At 53.3% G+C, this 11,219-nt stretch overlaps 1 protein-coding gene across 1 annotated transcript in view; it reads left to right on the top strand.

Annotated features, from left to right (window-relative positions):
• Nucleotides 1-11,170, top strand: part of LOC121359722 (zinc finger protein 436-like) — a gene marked incomplete at its 5' end in the record, with an annotated part of 12,879 nt that extends 1,709 nt beyond the window's left edge. The window contains 3 exon segments of the mRNA XM_041478867.1: nucleotides 667-747; nucleotides 10,111-10,362; nucleotides 11,064-11,170. Of these exon segments, the coding sequence (XP_041334801.1) occupies nucleotides 667-747; nucleotides 10,111-10,362; nucleotides 11,064-11,170 (440 nt within the window).
• Between the last annotated feature and the right edge of the window lie 49 nt (nucleotides 11,171-11,219).

Here is an 11,219-nt window from a genome sequence, read left to right as displayed (position 1 = left end):
ACACGGATGGCCACATGAACTGGGACATCAACAATGCCACCACCTGTGCCACCACAGTGCCACCGGTGCTGTCATTTCAGCCCTGGCCAAACGCTGTCCAATGCAGTTCCTGCCACCCTGTCTCCACTGTCATCACCGCAGTGTCCCAGCCCAATGTCACCCCCCTAGCAGGGCAGGACGGGGACCTTGTTCAGCTGGTGACAAGGGGCCCAGAAGCAAGTGACAGCCACCAGGGTGTCCCAAGGCCATGGTGCTCTGGGGACCCCAACCAGCCCTGGAGACAGGCTGGGGAAAGGGCAAGGGTCAGTGTCACCCAAAGGGTCATGTGGCCCCATGCTGCGTGCCACCAGAGGCATCCTGGTGGCAGCGTCCCCACAGGTGTGGCAACATTGTCCCCTGCTGAGTGTTCTGGTGGCATCATGTCCCCTCCCCTTCATATGTCCCTATCCCCCGCTGTGGCTCCCTGTGACCCCTCTGTGCATCCCTGTCCTGCCCCGTGTGTCCCTGTCTCCCATGTGAGTGCCTGTCCCCATCTCCCCTATGTGTCCCTGTCCCCTTCTGTGTGTCTCCCTCCCTCCTCTGATGTCTATGTCCCCTGCCCACAGCAGGTTCAAATTCTCTGATGTCCCGGGGCTGTGTCCTTCAGGGTGTCCCTGTGTCTCACAGATCCCGTGTCCCTCAAGGTGTCCCTCAGGATGTTCCCGTGGCTGCTCCTGGCGCTGAGCATCTGTGCCCATCCTGGCACAGGTAGGGACACGCCACAAAAACCTGTGGCATCCCACGACACACTTTGTCCTCTGATTTTCCGTCCTTCCCCTCCATTTTGGGTCCATTCCCCCTGTTTTGGCTCCACATCAAACCACCCCAAAGTCCCCCAAAATTTCCAAAAATGGGAATCCCCTGCAACAGGTCCCACTTGGTGGCCAGGACTGAAGAACCCAAAACCATTAAAAATTCATCAGGGATCCCAAAAATCCATGTTGAGGACAATCCTGGGGTGTCGCCCCCCCCCCCGCCCTGCTCCCTCCTGGTATTTCTCGTGTCCCCTTCTGCCTTGGGGACATTTGGTGATGCCCCTCCTGACCTTCCTGCGGTGTCCCCCATTTCTCTCCATCCTTGGGGACATCCTGGCGTGTCCCTTAATGAGCTGGGGACTGTTTCGGGGTGTTCCCCCTCCCTGCCTAGTGTGACCCCCTCACCCTCCCTGCCTTGGGGACATTTGGGAACACCCCCCTTACCCAGGTGTCACTTCTGGGGATCCCCGGCAAGCTGCACAGCCACGGCCAGGCTGATGTCGAGGAGCAGCTGGTGACAAGGACGGTGTACAGCAGGGGAACGGCCATGGTGTCACCTCCCCCACCTGGGCAAAGGCTCTTAATGGGATCAGCACTCACGTGGCACCAGTACTGGGGCCAGGATGGGGGAGGACAAAAGGGGGTGACACCCCGGAATGTCCCCAGAGTGGGGGGGGAGAAGAAAGAGGCAACTCCCTATTGTCTGCCCCAGGAGGTGTTGGAGATTTGGGGACATTCCTGGGGACAGCACAAATTGTGTAGTTGGCCTCGCCCCTTTCACCTGGGAACCTTAAATCTGCCCACCCTTCCTATGTCAGGGGATTTTGGGGGCCCCAAATTTTGAACTCCTCCGTCACCTGAGGATCCTATTCCATTCCGCTCCACCCTCAGCTTATCCAGGGGATTTTGGGGACTCTAAATTTCCCCTTCTCCTCATGTGAGCATCCCAAATCTGGCCCTTTCCCAGTCCAGGGCACTCTGGGACCCCAGATCTTCCCCTCACCAAGTGGCCAGCACAAGCGCCGAGCTCCAGGACTGGACACCAGAACCCCCCGGACCAGGCTCCAAGCTCCAGGACCGAGCACCAGGAACCCACCAAGGACCCCCAGAAAAGGCTCCAAGCTCTGGTACTGAGCACCTGGGACTCCCCAGACCGACTGGAAACCTCTCGGGCTCACTCCAAGCATCAACACTGGACCCCAGACTCACGAGGGACCCCTGCCCTGGGCTTTGTGCTCTGGCACTGAGCACCAAAGACCCCCAGGATCCCCCTGGGACTCCCCCCACGACTCCAGGATGTCCCCCCCTGGGTCCTGCACCCTGGTTCTGGCAGGTACCGACCCCTGAAGGGGAGGTCTCCATGCCCACCCCTACGTCAAAGTCCTCCCCGGGGAGGGGAATTTGGGATCCCCAGAGTCCCCTTCAGAGCGGGGAGGGGAAGGTTTGGGGTCCCCAGAGACCCCTGGCAAGGGTGAATTGGGGGTCCTGGGTGGATTTTGAGGGTCCTAAGTGTTTTTGGAGGTGGGATCCCAAAACTTCGGAGGGGGTCCCGAAGACCCAAGTGGGTAATTGAGCCCCGAAGCAATTCCCTGGAGCTGGGGGGGAGGGTAGGACCTGAAATTAGGGGGCATCCCCATGCCCATCCATGGGGGGGGTCATGGGGCTTCATGGAATGCACCATGCAAGAACCACTGAGTCATTTGCATAGCTCCGCCCACCCCCTCCAGTAAACCACAGCAGAGAATGGATTATTTTTGAATAACCACGCCCACAGAAGTCCAAAACTCCTGTGAAATGAAACCTTTGCAAACCCGTGCCCACAACTGCAAACAAAGTCTTTCTTCAGGTCACACTGGGAGAGGTGTCCCTCTTGTCATTTTATGGAGACTTCTCCACAAGAAAGCAGGTCTCTCGTGGCTTTTAATTTCCACGAATAGCAGCCGCCTGGGAATCAGCAATCGTGAAGTCCTTCCCATCTTTCACAGCTTTCCCACAGCTGTGTTTATGGGCCATGTCAATTTATTGGGTACTATTTGAAGGGTGAGCTGTTGAAGAGCAGAGGTTCTCTCTATCTGTCTCTGAGATCATCTTCATCTCTGGGAACAGAGGTCTTCTTCTTTCCCTGGGGGCAAAGGCTCTTCATCACCCTTCACTCTCTTTGTTCAAACTTCTCATGCTATCACAGCTATTTCAACACTCGCTTCCTTTAGCATAAATGCATAGGATTGTTCTGCTGCCAGGGGCCATGCTGGGCTGGGAGATGGAGCAGGAGAGAGAGGAAAGGGGCAGTGACTTCCTCCTCACCTGCCTGGGGCTCCTGGGCCATTTTCCTCTTCCTTGCTGCCTCCTCCTCCTCCATTGGACCAAGGTTTGGGAATGGCAAATCCTACTTTGGGGGAAAACAAAGGCTGAGCACATTGGGTTTGATGGTCTCGCTGCCCAAGTGCAGCTGGAGAAGTCAGTGCCCCTTTCAGCCTCGGGGTCCCAGAGCCCACTCATCTCCAGCCTCCCCCATTCCTCCAGGCTGCTGGAGGTCCCCCAGCTCCAGGATCGCCCCTCTGCGCTGTCCCTACTTCAGGGCTCCCACATTCCACCCTGGCTCTCCTGGGGATCCCCAAACCCTAGATTGCCCCTTTGCCTGCCGGTACCGGATGATCACCACATGGGACACCCCAAGATCCCTTTTTTTCTGTCTCATCTTTGGAGTTCTGCAAGATCCAAACATCTCCTGCCCTGCCAAAAAACCCTCCCTGAGACCGCCCCCCCCAGTGGATTTGGGCGAGGTCCCTCTCCTTGCTCACCTGCGGTTCCGGGGCAGGGTGGTGGGGCCATGGTGTCAGAGGGAAGCTGTGGCCTGAGCAGGGATGTGGATGAACTGCATGGTTCTGCTGCTGCTCTTCCTCCTACTCTATCTCTTCCTCCTGTTCCTCCCAGTCCTTTTTCCCATTTCACTTTCCTCTTCCTCCTCCTTCCTTCCTCTTCTTCCTGCTCCTTTTCCCCTCCTGCTCCTTCCCTGCTCCCAGCCCGGCCCAGGCTAGTGCCAGCATGCAAAAGCAGCCATGCTCTGCCCTGGGGGAGGTTCCAAAGCAACCACAGCCTGTGCGGCACTGGGAGCAATAGTGAGTGTACCAGGGGCGATCCTGAAAGCACTGTGAAGGAACTGGGAGCGCTTTCCTTCCCAGTAGCGCTTTTACTGGGAGCACTGGGAGGAAACAGCGCCTGGACCCAGCTACAGACGGTGCTGGGCGTGGCCAGACCGAAGGGCGTGGTTATGCAAATATAGGGAAAATAGTGCACGGCGATTGGGTGGCGTTGTGGAGAGCCCTGCGCAGTCGGTTGCGTGCAATTGTGACCTTGGTTATTGAAATGTTTTGTTTTGCGTGAGCTTTGGAATCCTGTGAGCACAACTGTGCAGATGAAATTCCGTCCTCTGATGGTTTTTTGGCGGGGTGGGCGGGGTTATGCAAATAACTCCACGGTTCTTGCGTGGTGCTTTGGTGGGAGGCTGCGTGAGCACCCCCATGGATGGGTCGGTGGCTTGAGGATCTGCCCCAATTTCGGGTCCTCTCCGCCCCCAAAGCCCCAGGAAATCGCTCCAGGGCTCAAGTGCCCACCTGGGGCTCAGGGACACACCTGAAGTTTTTGGAACCCCCCCAAAATTTTGGGATGCCACCCCCAAAAACCCTCAGGACCCTCGAAATCCACCCAGGACCCTCCAGTTCACCCTTGTCAGGGGTCTATAGGGACCCCGAACCTTCTCCCCACCCTGTGGGGTCTCTTGGGGACCCCAAATTTCCCTCCCTGAGGATAATTTTGGGGGTAGGGGTGAGCGTAGGGATCCCCCCACAGGGCTTGGTACCTGCCAGGGCCAGGCGTGGGGCACAGGTGGGACATCCCGAGGCCATGGGGGGAGTCCCAGGGGGAACTGGGGGTCCTCGGTGCTCAGTACCGGAGCTCAGAGCCCGGTCTGCGTGGTCCTGGTGTCCGGTCCCGGAGCTCTGGCTGCAAGGGGAGGGAAAGATTTGGGGTCCCCAGAGTTCTGTGGGGTAGGGAAAGGGCAGATTTGGGATCTTCAGGTGAGGGAGGGTGAAATTTTGGGGTCCCCAAAGTCCACTGAGATGGGAAGGAGGGGTAGATTTAGGGTCCCCAGGTGAAAGGGGTGGGGGGGCAACCCCACACTGTGTTGTCCACAGGAATGTCCCCAAATCTCTGCCACCCCTGGAGGCAGCTAACGGGGGATTCCCCCTTCGTGCTCCCCACGTTGGGGGCATCTCAGGGTGTCACCTCTGTTTGTTCCCCCCTGTCCTGACCATAATCCTGATGCCACATGAGCGCTGATCACGTTAAGAGCCTTTGCCCGCGGTGGAGGAGGTGACACTATGGCCACACCCCAGGGCCACACTGTCCTTGTCACCAGCTGCTGCTCCGGCATCAGCCTGGCCGTGGCTGTGCAGCTCACCAGGGACCCCCAGAAGCGATACCTGGGTAAGGGGGGTGTTTCCAAATGTCCCCAAATCGAGGAGGGCGAGGGGGGACATCCTGGGATTGTTCCCACCTCGTTAAGGGACACCCTGGGATGTGAAGAACATGGAAGGGTGAGGGGGGCTGTCCCCAAATTTTGCTCCCAACACAGGAGAGAAAGGGCAGACACCATAAAAGGAGAGGGGGGACCGGAATTGTCCCCAGCATGGGAGGGAAAGGGAGGACACTCCGGGAGGGTGATGGGGGTGTCCCCAAATGTCCCCAAGGCAGGAGGGAACACAGGAAATACCGGGAGGGGAGAGGGCGGACACCCTGGTATTGTCCCCACGGTAGGATTTTGGAATCCCTGACGGGTTTTTGGGATCCCTGATTATTTTTTTGGGTCTCTGACTGATTTTTGGTGTTGCAGTCCTGGCCACCTGTTGTGGCAGGGGTCGCTGGAGGCGGTGGCTGGGGACACCCTGCGGATCCTGCGGCTTGATGTCACCAGCTCCGTGGCCAAGTGCCTGAGGCAGGGGTCCCGGGGGGGGACGACATGTGGCTGTAATGGATGAACATTTTAAGGGATCTTGATGGCTTTTGGGGTGATTTTCAGGGATTTTGTGGTGCACCAGTGACAGCTCTGTGGCCAAGTGCCTGTGGGGAGTCCAGGGGGGTGGACATTGTGGGTGAGGATTTTGGGGGGATTTTGGGGTGGTTTGATCTGGGACCCAAAACAGGGGGAGTGGACACAAAATGGATGGGGATGGACCCAAAATCAGAGGAGAAAGGGTGTGGTGGAACGTTGTGGGATGTCATGGGGTGTCACAGGGTGTCGTGGCATGTCCCTGCCTGTGCTGGGGCTGGCGCAGACTCTCAGTGCCAGGAGCAGCCGTGGGAACATCCTGAGGGACACGGGGACACCTTGAGGCATGATGGAGAAGGAAGACTTGCACACCAGATGATGAACAACAAGTCTCAAAAGTTTATTGAATACGCACACACATTTATAGCAGTGTTAATAAGGGCTAATGCATATTGCAAAAATTGAGCTCATCATTGGTTAGTCATTTATCAGTCAACTACGTCTACGTTTACATTCTTGTGTTCACCTTGTTATGGTTTCTCCTATGGTTCCTTCATTCTTGCTAGCTAACAAACCTCTCCCACAACCTCAAGTTTTGGCAAGGGCACAGTGACCTTGCCGCTTTTATCCTCGTCTCCTTCTTGCTTCCAGCATGATCTTTGTTAGCTAGCTAACTGTCTACAAAATCCTCTACAGAGGCACACGGTGACACCCTGTAGGACACGGCCTCGGGACCTCTGGGACTTGAGCCCCACAGGGGGCAGGGGACAGGAACATCGTGGAAGGGACTGGGACACAGAGAAGGGGACAGGCACACACAGAGAGGTGACGGGGAGCCATGGCAGGGAATGGGGACACGATGCCACCAGGACACACATCAGAGGACAATGTCACCACATCTGTGGGGACATTGCCACCAGGACACCTCTGGTGACACCCAGCATAGGGCCATGTGACCCCCCCCCAGCTGACACTATGTCCTGTGTAATTTTGTTAATTGCTCCCAAATCTTGTACTAATTGATAACTTTTGCCATCTGCTTTTTTAACAGCTAAGATGGGGTTGTTGTATTTGGACTCACACTGCACTAGTAACCCATGCTGAAGGAGTTTTTCAGTTACAGATACTAATCCCTTAAGGTTTTCTAATTTCGAAGGGTATTGTTTTTGCCTTATCGGTGTGGCTCCTGGTCTGAGTGCAATACTCACTGATTCTGCTCGTTTGGATCTTCCTGGGCTATCACTGGCCCACACTATTGGATTTACCACATTGTCAACTTCATTGGGAATTTCACCACATTTTTCTTGTATAAAAAGTGCAGCAAGCTGGATAAATTTAGATTCAGGAATTACAACTCTTCTCATTTTTAAATGTAATTTCTGCTTCAAATTTTTCTAGTAAACCCCTTCTCAGCAATGGTTTGGGGGAGTTAGGCATATAGAGGAATTGATGGGTTACCCAGTGCTTTCCCAGTTTAAATTTTAAAGGTTGGAAGAAACGCCACGTTTTGCTTACTCCAGTCACACCAACAATATGTGCAGTATCGTGACTCAGTTTCCCTTCTTGTAGAGGATTTTGTGGACAGTTGGCTAGCTGACAAAGGTCAATGTGCCCTTGCTGCAACATGAGTTTGGGGGCGAGGATCGTTAGATAGAAAAATGAAGAAAAGATAAGAAAAGCTACAACAGAATAACCACAAGAATGCAGAAGTAGGCGTAGTTAGCTGATAAGTAACTAACCACTAATGAGCTCGCCTTTTGCAATATGCATTAGCCTCATTAACACCCATATAACTATGTGTGCCTATCAATAAACTTCAGAGATTTGCTGATCACTCATAATTGCGACCTGCATTTCTCCCACCGATCCCAACACCTTCTAAGTTATTTAACATAGAACATGCCACTTCAGTATCTACTAAAAATTCAATGTCATCTTTCCCCAGCTTCGCTGTAACCAAAGGCTCCACTGAGGGGCTAGCCTTTGGTCCACATCACTTTGAACTTGACCTACTAGAACTCTGTACTACTGGGAGCTGGGGAACTGAGGACTTTTCTTTCAATGCTGGACAGTCATTCTTCCAGTGTCCCCTTTTTTACAGTAAACAAACTGATCTTTCTCTGTAGGGGATGTTTTCTTGGGTAACTTTTCCTGAGTTGCTTTCTTACTAGGTTGGGATTCAACTCTTTCAGTTGGGCCCCTGTCTCAAAACACCTTCCAGGCCACCTCTACCAATTTATCTATGTGTTGAACTCCCTCTATCTTTTGCAGCTTTCTTCTTATATCATTTGTAGCTTGAGCTGTAAATAAGAGAGCTAGATGTGCTTTACCATCAGCTGATTCAGGATCTACATCTGCATATTTGATGGCACTTTCTCTTAATCTTTTTAAAAAATCAGTGGGTGGTTCATCATAATTTTGCCTTACTTTGTAAGTCTTTGACCAATTTATAGCTTTAGGGACACCCTGTTTTAACCCATATACCACAAGATTTTGATATTGTTTTAACCTTGCCATATGTTCTGGTATGTTTAGATGCCAACCTGGATTTTCCAGGAGAAATATCTGTGTAACGGTGCCTTGAAGCAACCCATTTGCTATGCTAGCCTCTACTGATGTAATTGTTTCATCGACCATTCATCTCTCAGTGGGATCAAGTAATGCATCTGACATAGAGTTCAAATCAGCCCAGTCAGGGTTTTGTGAGTTAATTGCCCTTTCTACTAATTTTGCCACCTTAATCTGGATTCTTTTTTATATTGCAAAACTGGCTCTTTACCTTTTTTCTTTTCTTCTTTAGTACGTTTCGCTATGGGGGTGCGTTCTTTAATGGCCTTTTTAGCTATCCTTCCCCTCCTTTGCTTGCTCGGGACAGCAACAATCTCATTCTCCTCCTCCTCGGAGTTACTTGAGCAGGAGCTGTCTGACTCTTGACTCTGCTGGAGTAGTGCATCTCAATTCAGTCTAGTTACAATCCCAATTCTAGCAAGCGCTGAGCATGACTTACACCGCGGTGGGAGCCGGGCTGTGTGCCCGCTGGCTTGGAAGATGTCTGTTGAGGCGAACACCCCATGTGGGGAGACACGAGGCTTGACTCCATTTTCTCAGAAGGCTGATTTATTATCTTATATATTATATTAAAATACTACATTAAAAACTATACTAAAAGAACAGAGATAAAAGAAATGATCAGAAGGCTACAAAGAACAAGAGTAGAATAGAATGCATAACAAAATCTTGTGACTGCTCACAGCCTCACAGGTGGCTGTGATTGGTCATCAAGTGAAAACAATCCACATAGGCCAATGGAAGATGCACCTGTTGCATTCCACAGCAGCAAATAGTTATTATTTACATTTCTTTCCTGTGGCTCTCAGCTCTCAGGAAGGAAAAAATCCTAGCAGAGGATTTTCCATAAAATATCATAGCTACAGATGTCATCTCCTGAGCCGGCTCCGCAGTGTTCGGGGTTGCTATGGAAACTCGTGGGTTGCTATGGAAACTCGTGCGTTGCTATGGAAACTGCTGTGAGCGGAAGAAGCACCACTCCCCCCACGGGCGGTGCCGTCTCGGCAGAAGGCTCTGCCCCCCCAGCCCGCCCCCAGGAGCGAGTGGGGATGGAGGGGGGCTGAGCTGCAGCGGCGGTGGCTGCCGAAGCCCTCCCCGCTCCTCCTTCGCTGGCTGGGAGTAGCCACAGAATCACAGGATTTCTAGGTTGGAAGGGACCTTTAAGATCATCGAGTCCAACCCATGTTCTAACACCTCAACTAGGTCATGGCACCAAGTGCCACATCCAGTCTTATTTTAAACACATCCAGGGATGGTGACTCCACCACCTCCCTGGGCAGATGATTCCAGTATTTGACCACTCTTTCTGTGAAAAACTTCCTCCTTAATTCTAGCCTGTATCTCCCTTGGCGCAGCTTGAGGCTGGGTCCTCTTGTTCTGTCTGTTGTTGCCCGGAAAAAGAGACCGGCCCCCAGCTCACCACAGCCACCCTTCAGGAAGTTGAAGAGAGTGATAAGGTCACCTCTGAGTCTCCTTTTCTCCAGGCTAAACAACCCCAGCTCCCTCAGTCGTTCCTCACAGGATTTGTGTTCCAAGCCCCTCACCAGCCTCGTTGCTCTCCTTTGGACACGCTCAAGCATCTCAACGTCCCTCCTAAACTGAGGGCCCCAGAACTGGACACAGCACTCAAGGTGTGGCCTCACCAGTGCCGAGCACAGGGCAAGAATGACCTCCCTGCTCCTGCTGGCCACACTGTTCCAGGGGCACGCTGCCCCCATCCCGCCCCAAAGTGCTCGGACGGGGGTGGCACCGCCGGGGCCGGCACCGACAGCACCGACAGCACCGCCGGGGCCGGCACCGCCGGGGCTGGCACCGACGGCACCGACAGCATCGCCGGGAGTGGCACCGACGGCACCGCCGAGGGTGGCACCGACGGCACCGACAGCACTGACCGCACCGCCGGGAGTGGCACAGACAGCACCGCCGGGGCCGGCACCGACAGCACCGGCAGGGGTGGAGGGGCTCCGCCTGCGCCTGCCACGAGCATGGCCGGGGCGTGCCCCGCTCTCAGATCGGGGCCGATGAGCTCCAACTCCGCCTCCTCCTCATCTTCACATCCACTGCTCAGTATCGACTGGTCCTTTTTAGTTTTCCCCTCTTTTTTCTTTAAAACCAGTATATGGTGTTCCTTTTTGTTTGCTGATGGGCTTTGCTGAGATGCTAGTACCATAAAAAGCCTAGCATATTCTAACTTGTCGAAATATTTGTCCTCCCATATGTGGGATATTAAACTTGATATTAATTTCTTACTGAAACTACCAAATTCAGGGCACGTCTCATCGTTGTCTAGTTCATACGTTGGCCACATCTTTTCTGAGAGCCTGATAAGTCTGGGTTTAAAAAGCAATGTCTTACCACCTGTTAGTTCGTGCCAGTTTTTCAATACTAACCCCAAAGGACGTTTCTTGGGATATTACTATTACAATCACAGGAGAATACAAACCCCATCTTAACACTTATGAGTAGGAAAGTCCACAGAGATGGAAAGAACCAGTGGGAGGTAAAGAGCAAGCAAGAACAAGTAAGAAGCAGGATTAGAGCTCAAAACCTTTGGAACCACAGTGCAGGAGCTAACACCACCCCTGGCCTCAGGCCAATACTCACCACTGTCATGCTAAAGCCATGCTTTTTCAGAGTCTCCTCTCTTACTCTAGTGGATGAGACAGAAAGTGAATGTAAAGCAACTCCACCTGGACCCCCAGGGTCCTTCCACACTAAGCAAAACTTCCAGAGATCTCCTGACACCCAGCTCAGGTGCTGAAACAGAATACCTCCTTTATTCAGTTACTCATGTGTCTCTGTGCCAGGCG

The sequence above is a fragment of the Pyrgilauda ruficollis genome, unplaced genomic scaffold, assembly GCF_017590135.1.
Source record: "Pyrgilauda ruficollis isolate IOZ18807 unplaced genomic scaffold, ASM1759013v1 scaffold465, whole genome shotgun sequence".
Classification (NCBI taxonomy): domain Eukaryota; kingdom Metazoa; phylum Chordata; class Aves; order Passeriformes; family Passeridae; genus Pyrgilauda; species Pyrgilauda ruficollis.
This window is presented reverse-complemented; position numbering and strand designations above follow the sequence as displayed.